The sequence below is a fragment of the Mobula hypostoma genome, chromosome 9 (assembly GCF_963921235.1).
Source record: "Mobula hypostoma chromosome 9, sMobHyp1.1, whole genome shotgun sequence".
Taxonomy (NCBI): Eukaryota; Metazoa; Chordata; class Chondrichthyes; order Myliobatiformes; family Myliobatidae; genus Mobula; species Mobula hypostoma.
Genome location: NC_086105.1, coordinates 22,747,014 through 22,774,084, shown reverse-complemented (window position 1 = coordinate 22,774,084; position 27,071 = coordinate 22,747,014). Strand labels below are relative to the sequence as shown.

Sequence of the window (27,071 nt, the reverse complement as noted above, 5' to 3'; positions counted from 1 at the left end):
TGAAAAATAAGTAAAATGTTATAACGTGAAGCAGTCATGGCAGTTCAGTTTATTATAAAGAATGTATTTGTCATATATCAAGTCTTGTTATGCTATATACACAGAAAACCACATAGAGTATTTGATGTGCAGGATTTCTCGAAGTGTGGAACCTTCTAATTTCTCATCTTTTTGCCTCTGAAGAAGTACTACTGACAAAACTTTAGAGTTAACTGAAAAAACAAAATAGCTTAAACATTGTTAAACATGTCATGCATATAGTTGAAATTGAACTTTACAAAGTATCAGACTTTTAGGGGGAAAAAAGAGGAAACCATAGTGATGTAATAATATTGTGCAAAAGTCTCCAAATGTTAAGAATATGCCTGGCAAATTGTTACCAGAGCTTTCTATGGCTAGACAAATCAATGTTGTTAAGAGATGGTGCTTCTGCACTCAGTTTGTTTACTTTGGTTTTGTGCGTCTGCCTGCCTTCTCAAAAAAACTTGCTTGGAGCCAGACTGTAGCAGCCCTTTCTGTCTTTTCATAATTGATCAGGGGATGACTGGCTTCCCTGAGGGTTAAGACGTGGCAACTTTTTTCTGTTTGCTCAGCATCTCAATGCTGTAGTTCAAACATTGTTCACACCAGCTGGCAGTGTAATGCCATATGCACATCCTGTCAAAGCAACTGTTGTCATGGATACTAGAAAGTACTAGAAAACCAACCCCTTGATTCTAATCAAAAATGTACTTTACCCCATCAGAGGTGAATCGGATGTTTTTTGAAAGCAGATTGATCAAGTGAATCTTTACTCTGTGCACCTAAATTTTTTATCACACATCATGTGCTAACGATTTTGTTTTTGATGACTCCATGGATCTCTGCCTACCAAGACATTTTCCTGGAGTCTATTTCAAGGAATTTTTGATGGGCAGTACCTGTTCTTTGCTTATAATGCCAATAGGTTGCTTCCTGTGCAGAAATCAACTTCATAATGTTTTTGCCTTTCACATTTGTTTTTACAATGCAACATCATCTCAGTGTAACTCAGTAATTCAATATTTTGTGTGCTGGTACTTTTTTTGGGTTGGTGCCTGGTTATTGTTATTAAATTTAGTGTATTTGAAATGACCAGAACCTTTACACAAGGTATAATTTCTGGTGACACTTTTCGATTAATTTGTTAAATCTGACTGGAAAAATTAACCAGTAAAGGAAATGATCACATGAGCATTCTAAGTTAATGTTTTTAAAATCACAGGTGGTGCAAGGGGGTACATTTCACCTAAAACATATATTTAATCACCAGTGACAAGCACCAGTAAAATAATCAACGGTGCTTTAATTTGTTACCATGTCCCTTCTTTTTCATCATTAAAATGAAGACTCTAGTTTTCATATTGTAAGCATTTTCCCTGCCTGCAATCTACAGTACAGAATCCCCGTTAATCCACTTCCAAGATATCTGATGTTGATTTGTCAATTTTAATTACAGCTTCCAGTAACATTTGAAGTCTTGCGCTTCTGCACCAAAATGATATTATGAATATGCAAATCTATGGTAATAAGAGGGGGAGGGGGTCATTTCTGTTGAACACACACACAGTGGATGAATCCCTAGTGGAAACAAGTCTATTGATGCAGTTTACATCAGTTTGTAATGTACTATAAGATTTGCTCTTCCGGTAGCATTCTGCAGAAACTCCTAACTGCATATGTTACAGTTTCATGGTCAGCTGCGAGATTAAAACAAAACGTGCAAATCTAGTTACATGAAATATTTGTATGTGTTGTAACAGCAAAGAAAAAGTAACCAATGTAGTACAAACTGATGATTATTATTCAGAGAAAATAAACACTGAAGAACAAAGTACTGTGCTTTGAGAAAAGGTGGACCATAACACAAAAACATTTCATTTTATGTGCATCCTGAATTACCATGACTTTGGTAATAGAATTGAGATCACAGCTTAAGGAAACAAACTTTATGAATAATAATGTTTTTTTTTGGCTTGCAGGCACTACAAGCAGCAAGACAGCTTCTTCTTCAGCAGCAAACCAGTGGTCTGAAATCTCCAAAGGGAAACGACAAACAGCGAACATTGCAGGTCAGCAGGCAAGATTACTGATCCTTTGTAGCAACAATAATTGAAAATCTTCAGAAACTTGAGCTCTTTTTTTCAGAAAAGTGATTATATTCTAGTGCATAGACAAAAATGGTAGGCTGGGATTCAGATCATTGGCCCTGCCTATGATTTCTTGAAAGAGGTTATAGTTTCAGCATGATTTTTAAAACTCCATTTGATTAAGTAGGCTACAATCATTACTTGAATTGTGGGGTAGAGAGGGTGGAGATAAGCTGGTTGCTAAATGATTTGATTTGTGCATAGCATAAATAACATAACAGTATTTTTGATCCCAAGTATTTATAAATTGAATGACAAGAAAATACCTTCAGTATAAAAGACATTTAACATGAGATTTCATAGTGATAGATGAGAATTAAAATCAACTTCCACCATTCACCAAACATTTATTCTTTGGCTGATGTTGTCGAATGATACTGAATATATCACCTGCCTGTGGAGTTTTGACCTCTCTGAAAGGGGAGGGGGGCAGAGTGACAATCTTTGCTTATTCATCACTGCAGATTTCTTGGATTCTTTTCGGCTATTGAAATAAAATTAGCTTTGAAATCAAAGTGAAGAAGTCTGGCTGAATTACATCATGGTACCCTCACCATGCCACTATTCCTGCAGGTCTTTTAAAACCATGTTTACAATGACTGACATTCTGTGTAGAAGCAATTTCTATGGTTGTTCTTTCAGAGATGAAACTATAAGGTTCATGCTTGTGATTGTACTATTACACAGAGTTTTACAGGGAGGAGATAGCTTTGCATGTTTCAGTTCTTGGTGCATGTTCAAGTTGAATCATTTTTCCTGTTTACTTGGAAACACAGGAACTTTGTTGACCCTGTAAAACACCAATCAAAACATAGTTTTCTATTGTGTTGCATCAAGGCAAGAATAGAAGAAATACTCACTGTCTTACCAAAATGTGGCCCTTTCCACTTATTATGACAATTTCCTCAACTTGTTCCGTTTTAAATTATATCAGCAATTAGCATATTTTCAACCTTATTTTTAGGCTTAAATTGCAGTGTGAGAATATGCACTCCTCTCAGCTAATTAGTGCTATCAAGGAACAGTAGGTTAGCTCATTAGTACCATGTGCATTTAATTAGTGAAGATAAAATTGGAGTTAACTCATAGTTAATATTTTCACAGAGAGCTACAATGCCAACACCTTCATTTGGAATCACACCCCTGCATAACTAATTATGGTCTAGTGACTTATAGGATGCGTGTTTAGAGGGATCACCAAACTGTTGACAGAATTGTTTAGGGAAATGTGTGTGATTGTTTCTGCAGTGAAAGTGATGGATTAAATAGGTAATTTGTTTGATTACTGTACTTAAACCGGAATTGAAATTGCTGGTTAAACATTAAATAAAACCAAAAAGATGTAGTAATTGCGATTTTCATATATTTTGTGCAGAAGAATTGATTCTTGGATCTTAACAAATAAATGTTTGATGGCACATTTGAACAAGTGGTCAATGAATTTGACTTGCTTCAGAGGGCTTCTAATTGCAAGAAAAGCAGCAACTAAGATACTTAAACACCTGAGACTTACGGACTAGATAGTCCTCATTCTGACAAGTCAGCGTATACACGTATGTTCATAATATTTGGCCCTCAGGATCACAAATTTATAGTGTGAGTTTTGACTATGAGTATCTATCTACAAAAACAACTTACTATGTTGACTTTAATTGAAAAAATGTTTGAGGACCCTTCATACGAATATTGCCAAGCAAAATTTGTTACAAACATATAAAGAGTGTGCAATCAACAAGATTGATAAAAAGGAGCATATTAATGGAGAAAATAAACCTGAAAAGAGAGAGAAGCTTGCAAAGGGAATTCTTAGTCCAGGCCTCAATACAAAGGCATGGCCAGCAGAGGTGAAATTGGGGAGCCTGCTGAAGGAGCACAGGTGTCAATTTGCTCAGCTCCAGGCAGCTCCAGAAGGATGTTGAATGAAGACCTGCCTCATTGTTCTTTGCTGTTTGTCTATTTTTGGAGCCAGTCCTCAATGTTTGAGAGTTTAGAGGAAGCGAAGAGAAATAGAGAGTAGTGATACCAAGATGGAGTTGGATATTGCCAGTCTCAATGTGGAATTGCATTATGTTTTTGGACGATATAGTGATCCTTACTGGAACAGTAGAATTGAATTCCACTGAGATTCTTCCATAATTGAATATCTTGATAGTAATGAGTCTTCAAACAGCATATGGATAATTGCTCTTGAGAATAGTAATTATGTGCTCTTGTGTTCCAGAAGGCTTCTTATAAGTAAGTACCATCTCCCACAAATAACAATATACATTTAATAGCTACTTTATTAGGTAGCTAATAAAATGGCCATTGAGTGTATGTTTGTGGTCTTCTGTTGGTGTGGCCCATCCACTTCAAGGTTTGATGTGCATTCAGAGGTGTACTTCTGCACATCACTGTTGTAACACATGGTTACTTGAGTTTCTATCACCTTTCTGACAGCTTCTCCTCTGGTCTCTCTCATTAGCAAAGTGGTTCCATGCACAGAACTGCTGCTCACTGGATGTTTCTCTGTTTTTCACACCATTCTCTGCAAACTCTAGAGACTGGTGTGCATGAAAATCCCAGGAGGTCAGCAGTTTTTGAGATACTCAAACCGCCAATAGTCATTCCACAAAGTCACTTAAATCACATTTCTTCTCCATTCTGAGTTTGGTTTGAACCATAACTGAACCTCTGGATCATATATGATTGTTTTTATGCATTGAGTTGCTGCCACATGTTTTTATGCATTGAGTTGCTGCCACATTAGATATTAGCATTAACGAGCAGGTATACAGGTGTACCTAATAAAGTTTCTCCTGAATGTATATCCTCCCCTTGACATGAGTTAAGCTTTTATATCTCAGATATATATAACTAACAAACTCCATTGACTTTTGTTATGTACTCAACATATCCTGATTTTTCATAAGATCTAATTTCACTCAGAGAATACTCAAATGTTCTCTTTAGGTCTCTTTTGAAGTTTATAATCGTAACCAATTAGTATTTAGCCAAATAGTTTAACAAAGCTATAGATGTAATATAAAGCAGAACATTTAATTCTTCAGGTGGACAAAAATAATATTTAAAGCTGCCGCAATTCTAAAATTTACGAACCCTTTGTATGTACCTTCCAAATGTGTATATATAGACAGAAACAGTGTATGTTTCTCTGGAGTGTGCATCCAGGACTTTGAATTTAAGAAGAATTGTTGCTAATCTACAGGAGGAATCAATCCAAGAGCACTGTACAAGATTGAATTACTCCCTTTTCTGTCCTATAACTGGCTGACGTTCAATATTATAGTAAACTATCTTTGTTCTTTATACTGATTTCTTTTTGTCATACTTTTGACTTTGTTTTCCTTCATAACTACATATAAGAGTGCATTTTGATTCAATATGAAGCAAGTTGGCAGGAAGGAGAAAACTAGCTCCCTCCTTCCCCAAGATAAATTTGAAGAAAATCAGGGTACTGCCTGGACACTTTTATAAGAATAAATGTATTTCTCATATAGAAAAAGTCTTTATTTCTACTGTTGCTTTTGAGTTCATAAAGTAGGCTCCAAAGGTAAATTATTCAACTTACTTGCTTTTAGCTTACTGCAGAGAGCCTTTTTCCATCATTACGTATTTAGAGAACAAAGTTACATGTATCATGATGTCCCATGTAATATCTCAGTTTTAAGGTATCTGCCCAGAACTTAAATGCAGATGTGGAAAGCAGTGGCTTTCAATGTAACAAACCACAAGAATGATGTTAGTCCTTATAATTTATTGTTGTTATAGGAATATTGAATATATATGGTTTGAACTTGCAAGGATCTGAATTTTCCTTGAGGGAGAGAAACAGTGGAAGTTTCCATTTTTCAAACTGGAAAAATTGAATTGGATTTTAAATTCTCAGTGCCCTGCAAGTGTTGTGATTCTATAGCACACAGAGAAGCTGGATATAAAAGCAGAGCATCTCCTGGTAGCATTTTAACACAATTAGTACTTTACAATACATTTTTATATATTTTCTAACCAATTAGTAAATTGGCATGGTTAACATCTACCTGAGAGTGTTTCAATTCCAGCAGGATGATCCTAAGCCCTCATTTTCTGGGGACTATTATCTAATCAGGAATAAATTACCTTATTATCCAATAAGGTAATATTTTCCTGGGACAATCAATCCCTTCAGATGAGTCAGCACATGAAGGATAGTTCTTATAGTTGAGCATATCTACCAGCAACCTCTTCATGGAGGACGGATGTTGAAATCAAGAGGTTGAAACTGTTAGACTAGGCACAGTAGCATGGTGCACTAGCTCCCTTCCAAACCCTTACTCAGTTCAGAATCATGTCAGCTGGAATCTGCAAATTAAAGCAAATGACATCTCTCTTGCCAAATGTTTTAATTGAGGAAAGCAGAGAATGAAGAGAGAGTGATCAGGGAGAATTGAGGACAGGAGAACAGAGGAAACAGTGCAGGTATTAGAAAGGGAAAATTCATAATGGGATGATCAGCAGCTTAGTCATAGTCATAGTCATACTTTATTGATCCCGGGGTCCCGGGGGAAATTGGTTTTCATTACAGTTGCATCATAAATAGTTAAATAGTAATATGTAAATTATGCCAGGAAATAAGTCCAGGACCAGCCTATTGGCTCAGGGTGTCTGACCCTCCAGGGGAGGAGTTGTAAAGTTTGATGGCCACAGGCAGAAATGACTTCCTATGACGCTCTGTGTTGCATCTCGGTGGAATGAGTCTCTGGCTGAATGTACTCCTGTGCCCAACCAGTACATTATGTAGTGGATGGGAGACATTGTCCAAGATGGCATGCAACTTGGACCGCATCCTCTTTTCAGACAGCACCGTCAGAGAGTCCAGTTCCAGTGTGGGAGGGGACTAAATGTCAGAATGAGGGAAACAGAATCAAAGTGTGGAGGATGTGATCAGAATGAGAATGGATAAGGAGAGAAAAGAGATCAAAGTAAAAGTGATCAGGAATCCAATGGAAGAGGAGAATCACAGCTCAGTAGATGGATTCTGCATTGGGTGGGTGGGTCAGAGGGTTGGTGTGAAGGGGTCAGGATCAGCACAGGGAATTGGAGGAATAGGAACAGAATGGGGTGGAGGATCAGAGTGACAAGGGATGGGGGTTTGGGGTGGACAGCATCAAAACGATGAGGGAGAATTTCAGTATTCAGGGTATCCAGGAGTGTTCAGGAATGGGACTAGTATGGGACAGAGAATCAGAGTGATGAGTGTGGTATTGGTATTTCCACCTTTATTTCTTTAAGTTCAATGTGCTTTAGATACCATTCATTTCAGCTCTGTGAAATTATGGCTGCCATGTCTAATGACTTAAGTGTTATTTCCTACTTATGGACAAAATTGATTTATGGAAGTCAGTGGAAATGGAACTTGTTTGTTGCCTAGGGATAACTAGCACTTGCATTACAGTATTGCAGCAGTGATGTAACTTATACATAAGTTAATGTCATGGCTGGTTGTTCAGTAAACTTTGGTGCATAAGAACATTATATGGACTGAGAATTAAATATCAGCTTACCATTGTGTGCACTATCACAGATACTCTTCATTTCCATAATTATCACGTAGTATGCAACACAATTTCCTTCCTATTTGCTGGTTTCCATAGAATTGTTGCTTTTGGTAGGTAGTTATTCACAGATTGGCTTTTGTTTTCCTTATGTCACAGCAGTTTGTTTCATTTTGTAGGAATGTCAAAGGTGCTATTAAAATGCATGTTTCCTTTTCTTTCAGAATAGCAGAGCATAAGCAGAACTCACAATGATCTAATGGATCAGAATTCCAATGTCCAGATCTGACATGCAGATTTGCAGTTTTATTTTGCCAAATTAACTCTGTTACACATGCACCATGATCAAAAAGTCCCAATGAAGCATGTAAGAAAGTAGTTGTGAGGTATCCGTAAGTATCCAGAGATGTTAGTTGCATATGTCCCTGCAAGTAATTTCTTCCCCTCAGTTGCCAGTGTATTCTTTGCCTGCTTTGTCTGGTGCTTTCCTGGAAGTCTAAAAACACGTACACACATTTTAAAATTCCTAAAGGCATAGACCATAAGACATCGGAATAGAATTAAAGAGTTTGGCCCTTTGAGTCTGCTCCGCCATTCCAATGTGGCTGATTTATTATTCCTCTCAACCATATTCTTCTGCCTTCCCCCTGTAACCTTTGACACCCTTACTAATCAAGAAACTATCAACCTCTGCTTTAAATATACCCAATGACTTGGCCTCCTCAGCTGTCTGTAGCAGTGAATTCCACCGATTCACCACTCTCTGTCTAAACAAAGCCATGATAGTAACACTTATAATTGAGTGGTTCAGATTCAAATCAGTATAGCCTAATGCACTTATGTTGAATGCGGAAGTCACTGGGTTGGAGCTAGCTTTGTAACGCAATGCAAATTTTGCCAGCTTTCACCCACATTTTAATACTCAGTTTTTTATCTTAGGTGAGTATATTTTGAGATATGTTACTCCTTAGAATGCCATTGTGTTTGGAGAAATTTTAATTCTGAAAGGTGGTACTCCTTGGGATGTCATTCTATCTGGAAATATTATAGCTCAGCAACCATTTATGGTCCAACTGTTCAAATGATCTTGTATGGCTGTGAAGCATTCAGTGAATCACTACACCAGAAGTGTTCAAAAGTTCATTTACAATTAAAATATTTGCAATTTAAGAACTTTTCCTTGAAATAGCCCTTGAACCTGCTCCTCGCTAAGATGATGGGAAAACGTCTACCCGAATTACATCTTTCTGCATAATTGGCATATCCTATCAGTTCCTTAGTGTTCAAGCATCTATGGCTATTGGAGTTAAATATGCTAAGCAAGTGAACATCCTGCAGAGACAAAGTTCAACAAAATCCAAAGTAATTTGTTGACCAACCCTGAACTTTCGAATGTACATTGCAAGTCCATGCCCTGTGGAGAGGAAAATGAGCAAGTGTTAAAGAGGAGACAACAGTCTCATAGTGATTCAAAGAATAAATCAATAACATTGAAGAGAATTGTGAAAAATTTGGAAAAGTTATGCAACTTTTAATAGTAAAATGATAAGACATGAATACATATATATACACATATATATTTATATATTCTTCAGATATATACTTCATATATCCTTGTGTGTGTGTGTATATATTCTTCAGAGATATATGTATTTACTGTATGTATCTCTGAAGAAAACCAGTAGTTAACAGTGGATGTACAAATTACTACTGACACGTGGAAATGTTAGCAAGAATGTAATAAGTAAGGGAGTAGTAGAAGTGAAAATTGCAGGGTTATCCAAATTACATTATACATGTCATGATGGGAGAACAAGACGGAGAATTTTCTTAGATAACATTAATTCACTATATACTACAATTGTTTTGGAACAAAGAATTGGCCCTTGAAGGATAAAAAGGCATCAGCACTGTTGACCTTCACTGTGCTAGGTATCCTGCCTTTTGGGCTACGTGGTGCACCTTTCTCAATTCCAGAAGTATTCTGTTGGAGATCAGCCCGGGACTTGATCTTTTTGTTGGTTGCCCATGTCAGGAAAATTATACAGGAACGTGAGTGTTCAGTACTGATAATGTGTGGAACAGCTAATTTCCGATTTAAATACAGTGTATCCCATGACAGCTGGCAATCTTTCTCTGTCTCTGTGTGCCTGTTTCTTTCTTTCTTCTTTTCTTCTTTCCTTCTCTCTCTCTCTCTCTCTCCCCTCCCCCCACCCTTCTTTCCTCTTTCCCTTTCTCTTTTCTCCCTTTCTCCCTTTCTCTTTTCTCCCTTTCTCCCTTTCTTTCACTCCCTCTGCCTCTTTCACAGCCCTGTCCCTTCCTCATCCCCTCTCTTTCCTCCCGGTATCTCTCTCCATCTCATCTTTCTCCTCCCCTTGTTCACTTTCTCTCTCTATTCATTTCATTCTCCTCACCTCTTCTTTTGCCTCTCGCTTCTCCCCCACGTTCCATTTTCCCTGTCCCTCATCCTAACTTCACAACCACCGCTCAACACAACCTCTCTTTATCTCTCCATTCCCCATTCCCTCTCCACCTGCAGCAGGAAGCACTGATTAAATGTAAATTATTGACTATCTGTTTGGTCTTGGCATTAAACTTGTCAGGTATCAGTAATAGACAATGAATTGTTAACTGCTTCTGTGAAGTTGTTGTGTATGGGGGCTGTGGCGCCCAAGACTAGTTGTAATGCAGTACTTGTTATTATGGGTATGCCCTAAACCTCATAGTGTGGGATTGCCTGAGAGGTTCATGCTCCATGCTGGGAGAAGTGGGGTGAGCCTGTAAGATAAATTTTCCGTTTCTCTTTGCAATGAGCTGGGAATGGGCAATAATCTCCACTGGCTGTACAATCCTCGGTATTTGCTCTTTCCAACCCCAGGAGTCATCCTTTGGCCTGAAAAAATAGTAAAAGAAAGCCATACCAATCCTGAATGAGAGAGCCAGCCTCTGGAATGAGACTGAGGTTTATTATCACGGACATATGACTTGAAAGTTATTGTTTTGTGGCTGGAGTATATTGCAACATATCAAAGTTGCTATGATGAGTTACAAAGATAAATAAATAGTGCAAAAGATGAATAATGAGTAGTGTTTGTGCTTTCACAGACTATTCAGAAATCTAATGGCGGAGGAGAAGAAGCTGTTCTTAAATCATTGAGTATGAGTCTTCAGGCTCCTGTGCCTTCTCTCTGATGGTAGTTACATGGGCATGTCCCAGGTGCTGAGGGTCCTTAGTGATGGATGTTGGCTCCTTGACGCACCGCTTCTTGATGTCCTCAATGATGGAGAGGGTTATGCCCGTGATGGAGGTGGCGGAATCAGCAACTCTGTGCAGCCTTTTTCAAGGCTGCACATTGGTGCTCGCTTACCAGGCAGTGATGCAGCCAGTCTCAATGGTCTCCACCGTGCATTTATAGAAACTTGCAGGAGTGCATTGATGACATGCCAAATCTCCACAAACTCTGAATAAAGTAAAACTGCAGGTGTGCCTTCTTCAAGATCGTATCATGTGTTGGGCCCCTCTGAGAGGCTGACACCCAATAACTTGACACTTCTCACCTTTTCCATCGCTGACCCATTAATGAGGACTGGTGTGTGCTCTTCTGACTTCCCTTTCCAACTAATCTATCTCATTCCTGTAAACTTCATCTATATACTACTAAAACTCTCATGCTCTGTCTGTCTGTGACCTCCAATTAGCGCAAACAGTGCATTACAGCGACACTTTTTTTTGGCTAAGTCGAATTAAAATGCGCTAACTTACAGAATGCAAGCAAAGTTCAGGGTTATATATTCATATAAAATTGCTCATTCACCAAAAATCAACAGGCTGGCTTTCACCCAAGAGCCGATCGGCCATCATGGAAATCAGGATGCGACAGCCCGACGCATGTGCACGGCCGGTCTCAGCAGCGACACCTACCGGATAAAAGGGCAGGGCAGCTCTATTTCGAGGGATCACATTCTGCTAATCACCATCAGCACATGCAGGATTGGGACAGATCTAACTGCCACCCATCAATAAGAGATAATTAAATCTTATTGTAATGACGTACTTCCAGACACCCATAAAACCCTTTGCTGTAGTCAAAGGACAGTGGTGACTATATCATGTCCATTTTAGAGAGTGCCAACCACATCATCAAGAATAATCAGCATCCTTTAGTGTTAGTGCTTTGTATCTTCTATCCAGCATTAGGGTTAAAAAAAAAGGTCAGCCTAATTGTGCCACGTGGAAAGGGAAGGGAAGGGGGACATTATGGTCAAGAGATGATGCCAAACGTTGTCAGGAAGCAGCAGGGAGAGGGAGAGAACAAGAATCAGATGAGGCCAGGGCTGCACGACTCCAGGATCAAAGAGTCAGGACAAAAAAAGATGAGAGAAGGAGGAGGAGAGGCATGCACGTCTCCAGGATCAGAGACAAACAACAAACAGCAGAAGAGATGAAGAGACGGGAGATGAAAGGGCTGCATGTCTCCAGAATGACAACAAGAGGCACAAGGGTGGCAGAGCAACACTCACAACATGCTGGAGGAACTCAGCAGGTCGAGCAGCATCCGTAGAAATGATCAGTGAACATTTCGGGCTGGAACCCATCGTCAGGGGACGGAAGAGGGAGGAGGCAGAAGCCCCATAAAGGAGGTGAGGGGAGGGTGGGAAGGAGAAGGCTGGCAGGTCCCAGGTGAAAAACCAGTAAGGGAAAAGGCAGGAAAGGTGAAGAAGGAATAGGGGAAGCACAATGGGTAGTAGATGGAGGCGGAACCATGAGGGAGGTGATAGGCAGCTGGGGGAGGGGGGCGGAGTGAAATAGGGATAGGGGAAGGGAGGGGGAGGGAATTACCGGAAGTTGGAGAATTCTATGTTCATACCAAGGGGCTGGAGACTACCTAGACTGTATATGAGGTGTTGCTCCTCCAACCTGTGTTTAGCCTCATCATGGCAGTAGAGGAGGCCATGTATGGACATATCCAAATGGGAATGGGAAGCAGAGTTGAAGTGGGTGGCAACCGGAAGATCCTGTCTGTTGTGGCAGATGGAGCGGAGGTGCTCGACGAAGCAGTCCCCCAATCTGCGTCAGGTTTCACCGATGTAGAGGAGGCCGCACTGGGAGCACCGGATGCAATAGGTGATCCCAACAGACTCATAAGTGAAGCGTTGCCTCACCTGAAAGGACTGTTTGGGGCCCTGAATGGTGGCAAGAAAAGAGGTGTAGGGACAGGTGTAGCACTTACGCTTACAAGGATAAGTGCTGGGTGGAAGATCCGTGGGGAGGGACGTGTGGACCAGGGAGTCGCGGAGGGAGCGATCCCTGCGGAATGCAGAGAGGGGTGAAGAGGGAAAGATGTGCTTAGTGGTGGGGTTCTGTTGAAGGTGGAAGAAGTTGCAGAGGATAATGTGCTGGATCCGGAGGCTGGTGGGGTGGTAGATGAGGACAAGGGGAACTCTGTTCCTGTTATGGTGACAGGAGGACGAGGTGTGAGCCGAAGTGCAGGAAATGGAGAAGATGCGGGTGAGGGCATCATTGATGACAGCAAAAGGGAAACCATAATCCTTAAAGAAAGAGGACATTTGAGATGTTCTGGATGGCAGATAAACCAGAAATGATGCCATCAAAAGTGTCCTTCGTTAAATGAGGAGGAGCTATATTTGCTTTGATACACACCGTTGTTCTTTAATATACTGAGGTTTTCTACTTCAGTTTCCAAAGCAAAGCAATACCAATGGCATTCAGGAAAATTTAATATTCATTCTGGTCACATCAGACTGCACTACCCTTCTCTCAAAGGGTGCCCCAATGGGTCACCCAGTTGTCTAGTTGTTATATATGATGCTTCCAGCAACAGTGGTGTCATTGGCAACTTTATAGATGGCATTTGAGCTGTGCTTAACCACACAGTCATGAGAGTAGAGAGAGTAGGGCCGTGAGCTAAGAACACATCCATGAGATGAGTCTGCGTTGATTATCAGTAAGAAGGAGATGTTATTACTTCTCTGCATTGACTGTGGTCCCAAAAAAGAAAATCGAGGATATAGTTGCAGAGAAAGGGACAGAGGCCCAGATTTTAAAGCTTCTGTATAAATTTGCTGAATGCCCAGGAATGGAAAAACCTACAAAAAAGGGGTGGACAGAGCCCAGTTCATCACAGGCAAACACTCTCCCACATATGCAAGGAGTGCTGCCACAAAAAAGCAGCATCCATCATCAAGGACCCCCACCATCCTGGCCATGATTGATTCTCAAAGCTGCCATTCGTAAGGAGGTACAGGAGGCTCAGGTCCCATACCACCATGTCCAGAAACAGTTATTACCCTCCAACCATCAGGCTCCTGAGCCATTGTGGATAATTTCACACATCTCAACTCTGAATGGATTCCAAAACCTTTCAACACACTTTCAAAGATTCTACAACTTATGTTCTCAGTATTATTTATTGACTTATTTATATTTTATTTGCACAGTTTACCTTCATTTGTACATTGGTTGTGCGTCTTTCTTTGTGAGTAGGTTTCTAATGATTCTATTGTATTTCTATATTCTATTGTAAATGCCAGCAAGAAAATGAATATATATACCTTGATAATACATTTATTGTGAAGTTTTTGAACTTTGATTAGTACTGAGGAAATGATGATGTTGAACACTGAGCTGTAATCAATAAATAGTAACCTGACTTAGATTTCCAGTTGTCTACGTGCCAAGTGTAGACCTGTTGTGGTGCTGGGTGAAATGCAGCAGATCCAGGTCCTTCCTCTGAGGGAAGAAGTGATTCCAGTTCAGTACTGAGCCTTTGTCCCTACTGCCTCACACTCGATGCTTGCATTCCGTAAGAAGTTTGTCATTGACTGCTTGTTCTGTTTTAAGCTAAACAGTGCCCAACAGTAGCTCTTTAAGGAACTGTTGGGCTATTGTAGCCTTGGCAAATCATCATCATCTGTCAATGTTCAAAATAAAGTAGAAGTCATGCCAGCACATTTGACTTCCGGCCCCACTAGCAGATTCACTATTGTGTGGCTGTACTGAGAGGAGACTGGGTATTTCATTGACTAGAGAATGGATGTTGCCCCTCATTGAATGGGGTTGCTGACAATGAGAAAAAGGTGAAGGTAACTGTAAAAATTGTTTCATTTAATTGAATGATTTTAGTAGTTTATTTGTATTTTCAGGAGTTTTTCATTGAACTTTTAAATATTTTATCTGACTGTCAAACGTTTATACCATAAAACCATAAGATATAGGAGCAGAATTAAGCGATTTGCCCAATCAAGTCTGCTCTGCCATTTCATCATGGCCGATCCATGTTTCCTCTCAGACCCAATCTCCTGCCTTCTCCTTGTATCCATTCATGCCCTGACCAATCAAGAATCTATCAAACTCTGCCTTAAATATACATAAAAACTTGGCCTCCACAGCTGTCTATGGAACAAATTCCACAGTTTCACCACTATCTGGCTAAAGAAATTCCTCCTCATATCCTTTCTAAAAAGGATGCCTCTCTATTCTGAGGCTGTGTCCTCTGATCTTAAACACTCCCACCATGGGAAACATCCTCTCCACATTCACTCTATCAAGGCCTTTCACCATTCGATAGGTTTCCAGAAGGTCAACCCTCATTCTTTTGAATTCTAGGGAATACAGGCCCAGAGCCATCAAACACTCTTCATATGACAAACCGTTTAATCCTGGAAGCATTTTTTGTGAATCTCCTTTCAACCCTCTCCAGTTTCAGTACATCCTTTCTAACATAAGGGGCCCAAAACTGCTCCCAATACTCCAAGAGAGGCCTCACCAGTGCTTTATTAAGTTTCAACATTATATCCTTGCTTTTATATTCTAGTCCTCTTGAAATGAATGCTAACATCGCATTTACGTTCCTCACCTCAGACTCAACATGCAAATTATCATTGAGCGAATCCCGCACAAGCACTCCCAAAAGTGTCAAATCTTTCATTTCCACTATCAAAGTGCACGACCATACACTTCCTGACATTGTATTCCATCTGCCACTTCTTTGCCCATTCTCCTAATCTGTTTAAGTTCTTCTGTAGTCTCTCTACTTCCTCAAAGCTACCTGCCCCTTCATCTATCTTCATACTGTCTGCAAACTTGGCGACAAAGCCAGCAATTCCATCATCCAAATCATTGACATATAATGTAAAAAGAATCTGTCCCGTCACAGACCCCTAGTCACCAGCAGACAACAAGAACAGGTTCCCTTTAGTCCCACTCTTTGCCTCCTGCTAATCAGCCCTGCTAGAATCTTCCTGTAATGCCATGGGGTCACAGCTTGTAAGCAGCCTGAAGTGTGGCACCTTGTCAAAGGTCTTCTGAAAATCCAAGTACACAACATCAACAAATTCTCCTCTGCCTTTCCTGCTTGTTATTTGAAAAAGGATCTAGTGCTTTCCTGGTATATATGATGAATAAACTTTTCTCGGGCTTCCAGTTGGATACTGGTATTGATGATAACCGAGGCTTCGATGACGAACTCTGCCATCTTCATTGAAATGTCATTTATAATCGATATCTGTACCTGGTGGAACCTTGAGAAGAGTTTATTTGCCAGCTTATTATTTTTTCAAAGAATTGTAACAGATTTGTCAAACAGTATTTTACCTTGAGGTAACCATGCTGACTATGGCCAGTTTGATCATGTGCCTCCAAGTAGCCTGAAACCACATCCTTAACAATCAACTCCAACATATTCCGAAACATTGAAACCATAGAAACTACAGCACAGAAACAGGCCTTTTGGCCCTTCTTGGCTGTGCCGAACCATTTTCTGCCTAGTCCCACTGACCTGCACACGGACCATATCCCTCCATACACCTCCCATCCATGTCTCTGTCCAATTTATTCTTAAATGTTAAAAAAGAACCTGCATTTACCACCTCGTCTGGCAGCTCATTCCATACTCCCACCAGTCTCTGTGTGAAGAAGCCCCCACTAATGTTCCCTTTAAACTTTTCCCCCCTCACCCTAAACACATGTCCTCTGGTTTTTTTTCTCCCCTTGCCTCAGTGGAAAAAGCCTGCTTGCATTCACTATCTATACCCATCATAATTTTATATACCTTTATCAAAACACCCCTCATTCTTCTACGCTCCAGGGAATAAAGTCCCAACCTATTCAACCTTTCTCTGTAACTGAGTTTCTCAAGTCCCGGCAACATCCTTGTAAACCTTCTCTGCACTCTTTCAACCTTATTTATATCCTTCCTGTAATTTGGTGACCAAAACTGAACACAATACTCCAGATTCGGCCTCACCAATGCCTTATACAACCTCATCATAGCATTCCAGCTCTTATACTCAATACTTTGATTAATAAAGGCCAATGTACCAAAAGCTCTCTTTACGACCCTATCCACCTGTGACGCCACTTTTAGGGAATTTTGTATCTGTATTCCCAGATCCCTCTGTTCCACTGCACTCCTCAGTGCGTTACCATTAACCCTGTATGTTCTACGTTGGTTTGTCCTTCCAACGTGCAATACCTCTCACTTGTCAGTATTAAACTCCATCTGCCATTTTTTAGCCCATTTTTCCAGCTGGTCCAAGTCCCTCTGCAGGCTCTGAAAACCTTCCTCACTGTCTACTACACCTCCAATCTTTGTATCATCAGCAAACTTGCTGATCCAATTTACCATATTATCATCCAGATCATTGATATAGATGACAAATAACAATGGACCCAGCACTGATCCCTGTTGCACACCACTAGTCACAGGCCTCCACTCAGAGAAGCAATTCTCTACCACCACTCTCTGGCTTCTTCCATCGAGCCAATGTCTAATCCAATTTACCACCTCTCCATGTATACCTAGCGACTGAATTTTCCTAACTAACCTCCCATGCGGGACCTTGTCAAAGGCCTTACTGAAGTCCATGTAGACAATATCCACTGCCTTCCCTTCATCCACTTTCCTGGTAACCTCCTCAAAAAACTCCAATAGATTGGTCAAACATGACCTACCATGCACAAAGCCATGTTGACTCTCCCTAATAAGTCCCAGTCTATCCAAATGCTTGTAGATTCTGTGTCTTAGTGCTCCCTCCAATAACTTATCTACTACCGACATTAAACTTGCTGGCCTATAATTTCCCGGATTACTTTTCGATCCTTTTTTAAACAACGGAACAACATGAGCCACTCTCCAATCCTCCAGCACCTCACCTGTAGACAGCGACATTTTAAATATTTCTGTCAGGGCCCCTGCAATTTCACCACTAGTCTCCTTCAAGGTCCGAGGGAACACCCTGTCAGGTCCTGGGGATTTATCCACTTTAATTTTCCTCAAGACAGCAAGGACCTCCTCCTTTTCGATCTGTACAGTTTCCATGATCTCACTACTTGTTTCCCTTAATTCCATAGACTTCATGCCAGTTTCCTTAGTAAATACAGATGCAAAAAACCTATCTAAGATCATTGAGGTCAGACTAACTGGCCTCTAGTTTCCTTTCTTTTACCTCTCTCCCTTCTTGAAGACTGGAGTGACATTTGCAATTTTCCAGTCTTCTGGTACCAATCCAGAATCTAGTGATTCTTGAAAGATCATTACTAATGCCTCCACAGTCTCTTCAGTCACCTCTTTCAAAACCTGGTGTGTACACCAGCTGGTCCAGGTGACTTATCTACCTTCAAACCTTTGTTTCCCAAGAACCTTCTCTTTAGAAATGGTAACTTCAAACACTTCATGACCCCTGACACCTGGAACTTCCATCATACTGCTTGTGTCTTCCACAGTGTAGACTGATGCAAAATACTTATTCAGTTCATCTGCCATTTTCTTATCCCCCATTACTACCTCTCGAGCATCGTTTATCAGCAGTCCAATATCCACTCTCGCCTCTCTTTTACACTTTATGTGTTGAAGAAACTTTTGGTATCCTCTTTAATATTGTTGGCTAGCTTACTTTTATTTTCCACCTTTACCTTCTTAATGAATGACTTTTTAGTTGCCTTCTGTTTGTTTTTAAAAGCTTCCCAATCCTCTAACTTCCCATATATGTTTGCTCTATTATACTCCCTCTCTTTGGCTTTTATGTTGGCTTTGACAAACCTTGTTAGCCATGGTTGTGTTTTTCCTGCCTTTAGAATACTTCCTCCTCTTTGAGCCTCCTGTGTCTTCCATATTACTTCCTGAAATTTCAGCCATTGCTGTTGTGCGATCATCCCTGCACGTGTTCTTTTCCAATCAATTCTGGCCAGCTCCTCTCTCAAGCCTTTGTAATTCCCTTTACACCACTGTAATACTCATACATCTGACTGTAGCTTCTTGTCCTCAAATTCAGAGTGATTTCAATATATTATGAACACTTTCCCCTCAGAGTTCATTTTTACTAAACTCTCTAATCTGGTTCATTGTTCAACACCCAATCCAGAATTGCTAATCCCCTATTGGGCCATGATCTGCTGTAAAAATCCATCTTGCAGGTATTCTAGAAATTCCACCTCATTGGAATCCTGCACCAATCCTATTTCCCCAGTCTAGCTGTATATTGAAATCCCCCAAGGCTATTGCAGCACTGCCTTTTTGACATGCATTTTCTACCTATCGTTGTAACTTGTTGACCACATCCTTACTACTGTTTGGGGTTCTGTATATAATTCCCATCAAGGTATTTTTACCCTTGCAGTTCCTTATGGCTCTATCCACAATAATTCAACACCTTCCAACCCTATGTCACATATGTTACTCTAACAATTCAATTACATTTTTTACCAACAGAGCCATGTCATCCCCTCTGCCTTCCAGGCTATCCATTCAATACAGTGTGTATCCTTGGACATTAAGCTCCCAGCTATCATCTTTATTCACCCATGATGCAGTGATGCCTACAACATCATACTTGCCAGTTTAATTCTGCTACAAGGTAATCGACCTTATTTTGTATACTGTGTATATTCAAATATAACACCTTTAGTCCTGTATTCACCCTTTTCAATTTTGTCCGCCTTTCACTGCAGCTTGTCCTGTTGACTGCAATTTTGTCCTATCATCATCAGCCTCGCCTTGCTAGGAGTCTCACTACACATTGCCTCTGTTTATAAACCATCTTCAGCACTATCACTCCCCTTCCCATCCCCCTGCCAAATTAATTTAAACCCACCCAAACAACTTTAGCCAACCTGTCTACAAGGTTTTTGGACCCCCTTGGGTTCAGGTGTAACCTGTCCCTTTTGTTCAGGTCATACCTTCCCCAGAAGATATCCCAATGATCCATAAATCTGAACCCCCCTACCCTCTGCACCAGTTCCTCAGCCATGCATTCACCTGGCAAATTACCATATTCTTACCGTCACTGGTACTTGGCACAGGTAGCAATCCAGAAATTAATACCCTGGGTTTCCTGTTTCTCAGTTTTCTACCTAGCTTCCTAAAATCTCCCTTCAGGACCTCTTCACTTTGTTAGCCTGTATACCAAGTCTTCTGGCTGCTCACCCTTGCCTTTGAGAATGCCAGGTACACAATTCAAGATATCCCTGATCCTGGCACCCGGGAGGCAAGATACCATCCGTTTGTCTCTCTCTGAGAAACTCATCACTGAACCTCATCTCTGTTCCTCTGACTAAGGAATCTCTTACCAACACTGCAATCCTCTCTACTTCTCTGCTCTTCTGAGCCATAGCACCAGACTCAGTGCCAGAGTCACACTGGAGGATGTGGTAGAACAAAGGACCCTACAGAAAATCCTGGCAATTCTGGACACTGTTTCTCACCCTCTGCATGCCACCTTGGCTGAACAGAGGAGCACTTTTAGCAATAGACTGAAACAAGTTCGCTGCTCCAAAGAATGCTATATGAGGTCATTTTTACCCTTGGCCATCAGGCTCTATAAGGGGTCAACCTATAGCCGAGGTGTGATGACCTCCTCCTGTTAGACTTATTGAGGTAACAAACGTTTTATTCTTTCTTACTTCTCTTCTAATATTTGTATATTTGTATATCAAGTCAAATCACTTTTTATTGTCATTTCAACCATAACTGCTGGTACAGAACATAGCAAAAATGAGACATCGTTTTCCAGGACCGTGGTGCTACACAAAACAATACAAAAACTACTCTGAACTACGTAAGGAAAAAACACAAAAACTACACTAGACTACAGACCTATCCAGGACTACATGAAGTGCACAAAACAGTGCAGGCACTACAATAAATAATAATAAATAATAAACAAGACAGTAGGCACAGTAGAGGGTATAGTAGGTTGGTGTCAAGCCAGGCTCTGGGTATCGAGGAGTCTGATGGCTTGGGGGAAGAAACTGTTACATAGTCTGGTCGTGAGAGCCCGAATGCTTCGGTGCCTTTTTCCAGATGGCAGGAGGGAGAAGAGTTTATATGAGGGGTGCGTGGGGTCCTTCATAATGCTGTTTGTTTTATATCTGTGCTTTTGTAATGCTACTGTGATACTGTAATTTCCTTTGGGATCAATAAAGCGTCTCTCTATCTGTAAGAACACAGAGAGTAACTTAGAAGACAATCTACCGAACCCAAGCCTGATGAGCCAAAGCCATTCTAAAGACTGGCACACTCAAAAGAATGACCGCTCTGCTTGTACTTGAATTATTCTTACTGGCCCTTTCTAATGAATTCCTCTTGTTGATTGGTCGCTCCTCAAATCAGAGAAACCACCGGAGAGCCCTGCCTTTAAAATCTCGATCACCTCCCTGATTAAAAAGTAGCTCTTTTATGCACCCCTGGTGTGGATTGTCCAATTCAGCAATAACTGGCTTAAAACTCTGTTTTTTAAATCTTGAACACGTACCCACTGAAAGGTAGCTCTTTTTATGCACTGCCTCTTGCTGATTAGCCACTTCTCAACTCAGAGAAACTGCCGTGAAACTGCCTTTAAAATCTTGATCACTGCCGTTATTAAAAAGTAGCTCTTTTTCCGCACCCTGGTGTACATTGTCCAACTGTAAAAAGGGAAGGGAAAAAACTTTATCTAGCCATTTTCTTTTTTGCCATCTCCCACTGACTGAAGCCTCTTTTTGTTGAAGCCTTGAAGAGCAAAAGCTCAAGATCACCACTCAAACGATGGCCACTGCCCTTGCCCCTGCCTTTACTTTACTTTACTTTGCTCTTGCTACTCAATCCCAAACACCAATTGGTCACTGGTCAAAGCTCTTTTTCATTGTAATGACCCACGGTTGCCTTTTTTACTTGAGCAGTGGACCTGATTGAAATCCCCTCCACTCAAAACTTCAGATGTCCAGATTGGTCTCTTCGTCTCTGCTTAGTTTGAGTTCAAATCCTTTCAGGAATTTGTTAGGAAGGAGCTTCATCAGTATGATGTGAGGTCTGCTGGCTGCTCAAACCTCATGGGATGCCTCCTGTATGAATACAAGAGGGTCCACTCATTTGGCTTTCCATATTGGATATGGTCAGAGGGGTGGGAGTGCAACAAGTCCAACTCAATCTAAGTCCATGCTCTGCATGGGAGCATTACTCTACTCTATTAATTGTCATTACTTCAGAAGCTGGCTTGTAAATTTGACTCTGTTTCTACAGATTGTCTCTAGATTTGGCATTAATAATCTGAATGAAATATGTGAATTTGAATATTAGCACCTTTTCAACATGTTCATTAATTTAGAAATGGAAATAAAAGTCATTGCAAAAGTGAATGTGGAATAATAAATTAGTACTGTTTTCTTCTACGATTATCCTCATTTTTTAACTTCTCTCTGTTTTGTGAAGAGTGGTGGAGAGGAAATCATTTCCCCCGGGTGATCTATCGCAGTAGATCACTGCTCCCTGTTCTTTATCTTGTTTATACATCAGGTACACACAATGTTAAAATCAAGTTCAAACTGAAGATTTCAAAAGAAAACTAGGCATTGTACACTATTTGCAACAGAAACTACCACAGATAAGTAACACCCTGACCTTCTGTTGGCAGCTGAGCATGAAGATATAATAGTAGCAGTAAATAAGAAGCAAAAATACAAGTGCTAAGACCGGTTTTTGGATGAAATGCTGGGATTCTGTTTGGTCCTTTGCTGTAAAAACTATGTTCTGATTGTTGTTGAAATGGATCTGAAAGCACCAAGAATGTATGTGTCTTTTACATATTTAGTTTTTGTAGAAGCTGATACTAAATCCATGAGCAATGCTGCCAACAACAAATAAAGCAGACACAATCATGCCAAAATGTACATGTTGTGTAAAACGCTAAATGTTTCTGGTTTCATTTTAATGGAGTGTCCGTACTTATCTCTTTGACCTCAGGGCAGATTTTCATCTGCAGAGCAAGGTTAGTGCATCTTGGAAGCCTCTTACATCAAATTTAGCGTGTCTATTTTACATCTTGCAGTCAACCCCAAGTAATTTGGTTCTGGGACTGACAGCTTGCTAAAGCAACAGAGAATTTTACATGTTATTGATCATTAAAAAGTTGCTGCCAACAATTTGGAGGAAATAAACCATTTAAAGGTAGATAGGATAAAACATTGTTTCAAACCTCCCAGTTTCAAAATCTTTAACATAAGCTATAAGATAGCAATTCTGATGTTGGTCGTTTTCATTCATCTGTTCAATAGCAATATGTTAAAATTGTATCAGTCTTAAGTAACTTCTTGTTGAAGTATCCACATAAGTTAATTTATAAATGTTAAGCTACCCATGAACTAGAACAAGAATTTAACTAGAGCGGCATTTAAAATCTAACTTAACCATTTCAGCAAAATAGCAAAATAGGTGCATCCCCCAACAAGTTACCTAAACATCCACCCTGTCTGTTATCACCTACCTCTTCCTAGGAAGAGGCTATAGTTTTCACAATGGCTTCAGAACCTACAAGTCTGAACTCATTCTCAATCCAGCAAGACTGATTAGGAAGAAGAAAAACTTTAAAATAATTCACACTCAAAAATGTTTCTTAATACAACTCAGAGGAAATAGTCAGTTAGAAGTACAATATGTACGGTATTTTCTTTTTGTTTACTTAACTGGAACCTTAAACAAATCCTAATTTTTTAGTAGCCTTTATGTTAGTACAACTAGCTCAAAACTCATCCACTGATTAGTCTGTGGGTAGTTTCTGTTGCAACACTATTTAAACTAACACATAAGATTGTAGAAGCTCACTTTGTCCTGCACATATTTCCTCTGAAATGTCTCAGTTTGTTTTAGTTTATCAAGTTTTTAAACTAGATGTGCTGAAAGACCCTGCAAAACCAATCAAAATTCCAGCAGTGTGCCACTGAAACTTTGAATCAAAGTTGTGTTTTGGAATTAATATTCTTAATATTTGTCTGCTTTCCATTTTGTGGCTGTGAAATCAGCCTAACATCCCTGGCAGTAGTCAAGACAAGGCAGCCTGTAACAAGCACACATCAGATGGGGTGCACTTACTGAGTTGGGGAAGTAGTACCGACCGTCTAGGTAGTCTCCAGCCCCTTGGTATGAATGTAGCATTCTCCTATTTCCAGTAATTCCCTCCCCCTCCCTTTCCCTATCCCTATTTCACTCTGCCCCCTCCCCCAGCTGCCTATCACCTCCCTCATGGTTCTGCCTCCTTCTACTACCCATTGTGTTTTCCCCTATTCTTTCTTCACCTTTTCTGCCTATCACCTCCCTGCTTCCCCTTCCCCACCCCTTTATCTTTCCCCTTACTGGTTTTTCACCTGGAACCTACCAGTCTTCTCCTTCCCACCCTCCGCCCACCTTCTTTATAGGGCCTCTGCCCCTTCCCTCTTCAGTCCTGACGAAGGGTTCCGGCCCGAAACATCGACTGATCATTTCCACGGATGCTGCCCGACCTGCTGAGTTCCTCCAGCGTGTTGTGAGTGTTGCACTGAATGAATGACAATGCATCAGTAGAGAAAGTCAAAAGTAAAATTTATTATCAGAGTGCATACATGTCACCACATACAACTCTGAGGTTCTTTCTCTGCGGGCATACTTAGCAACTATATAGAACAGTAACTGTCAGCGGGATCAATGGATAACAAACTGTGGAAACTATACACCCAGGAATGCCATGTATGATGGTATATGAAGATAATGCATAATCCTGGCAGTCAGTGGTGTGCCTTTCCTGTCATTTGATATTAGGCAGCAATTTTATGTCATTATTGCTGTAAATTCTATACAAAAAGGAATTATTTGTTGTGTTATACATTGCATCACACTAGTTTTCAATGTACCTGATTCTTAAGCTAACCGATACAGACGTTAGTATGGGAAATCTGAAAAAGAGGTAATCTTGACCAGCCAGTATTTCAGTCCTCTAAGGATTGGATATCAATAGGCTAGCAAGCTTTGTATTTATCTCCTTAGTGTTGTGCAAGGTCTTTTTGCCTTGGTCCTTGCCAAGGAGATATGTTAAGGCCTGCACAAATGGTTAACGGTTAATGAAGTACTTTGAGAGGCTGGTTATGGATCACATTAAATCCCATCTTCCTGCTACTTTGGATGTAGTTATCATTCAAATCGTTCCATTGATGATGCCATAGCCTCTGCACTCCACTCCATCCTGTCTCACCTGTTAAACGGTGCCTCACACACCAAGAGGCTGGTTATTGACTTCGACTCAATGTTTAATACACAGAAGCCTGTTGGGCAGGCTATCTTCATTGGGTCTCAACACCTCTCTCAGTATCTGGATCATGAACTCTTGACAGAAGGACCATAGTCAGTTTGTGTTGACAGCAACATCTCCAACTCCATCAAACTGAGCACTGGCACTCCCCGCCCCCCCCCCCCCCACCCCAGCTGCGTGCTCTGCCTGCTGCTTGCTGTTCACGCTACTGATGCATGACTGTACTGCTAGAGCCATTTCAAACCGAATCAGCAAGTTCGCTGATGACCCGCCAGTGGGTGGTACAACAACTTGAGTCTCAACATGGACAAAGTCAAAGAGATGATTGTAGACTTTGGGAGCATGCAGGCTGACCACTCCTCATTGCACATAAATGGCTTCACCGTGGAGAGAGTTAGGAGCACCAAATTTCTAGGAGTGCAAGTAACAGACGATTTCACCTGGTCCCTCAATACCACCTCTTTAGTTAAGAAAGCACAGCAACATCTCCACTTTCAGAGGAGGTTAAGGCAAGTGAGGCTTCTCCCCACTACTTCCCTCTACAATTCTAACAATTTTTTTACAGGAGCACCTTTGGGAGTGTCGTGACCAGCTGCATCACCATCTGGTACGGGAATTATAGTCATAGTCATACTTTATTGATCCCAGGGGGAAATTGGTTTTTGTTACAGTTGCACCATAAATAATAAATAGCAATAGAACCATAAATAATTAAATAGTAATATGTAAATTATACCAGTAAATTATGAAATGTCCAGGACCAGCCTATTGGCTCAGGGTGTCTGACCCTCCAAGGGAGGAGTTGTAAAGTTTGATGGCCACAGGCAGGAATGACTTCCTATGACGCTCTGTGCTGTATCTCAGTGGAATGAGTCTCTGGCTGAATGTACTCCTGTGCCCACCCAATACATTACGTTGTGGATGGGAGACATTGACCAAGATGGCATGCAACTTAGACAGCATCCTCTTTTCAGACACCACCGTGAGAGAGTCCAGTTCCATCCCCACAACATCACTGGCCTTATGAATGAGTTTGTTGATTCTGTTGGTGTCTGCTATCCTCAGCCTGCTGCCCCAGCACACAACAGCAAACATGATAGCACTGGCCACCACAGACTCGTAGAACATCCTCAGCATCGTCTGGCAGATGATAAAGGACCTCAGTCTCCTCTGGAAGTAGAGACGGCTATGACCCTTCTTGTAGACAGCCTCAGTGTTCTTTGACCTGTCCAGTTTATTGTCAATTTGTATCCCCAGGTATTTGTAGTCCTCCACCATGTCCACACTGACCCCCTGGATGGAAACAGGGGTCACCGGTACCTTAGCTCTCCACAGGTCTACCACCAGCTCCTTAGTCTTTTTCACATTAAGCTGCAGATAATTCTGCTGACACCATGTGACAAAGTTTCCTACAGTAGCCCTGTACTCAAACTCATCTCCCTTACTGATGCATCCAACTATGGCAGAGTCATCGGAAAACTTCTGAAGGTGACAAGACTCTGTGCAGTAGTTGAAGTCCGAAGTGTAAATGGTGAAGAGAAAGGGAGACAAGACAGTCCCCTGTGGAGCCCCAGTGCTGCTGATCACTCTGTCGGACAGAGTGTTGCAAGCACACGTACTGTGGTCTGCCAGTCAGGTAGTCAAGAATCCATGATATCAGGGAAGCATCCACCTGCATCGCTGTCAGCTTCTCCCCCAGCAGAGCAGGGCAGATGGTGTTGAATGCACTGGAGAAGTCTAAAAACATGACCCTCACAGTGCTCGCTGGCTTGTCCAGGTGGGCGTAGACACGGTTCAGCAGGTAGACGATGGCAACTCC

At 40.9% G+C, this 27,071-nt stretch overlaps 1 protein-coding gene across 9 annotated transcripts in view; it reads left to right on the top strand.

The window, feature by feature from the left end:
* The window catches only part of foxp2 (forkhead box P2), a 762,934-nt gene that overhangs the window by 570,556 nt on the left and 165,307 nt on the right, over positions 1-27,071 (top strand). For all 9 annotated transcript variants that reach the window (XM_063057872.1, XM_063057869.1, XM_063057875.1 and 6 more), the window contains one exon: positions 2,001-2,090. In XM_063057872.1, the coding sequence (XP_062913942.1) occupies positions 2,001-2,090 (90 nt within the window). The remainder of the gene's footprint in view (positions 1-2,000; positions 2,091-27,071) is intronic.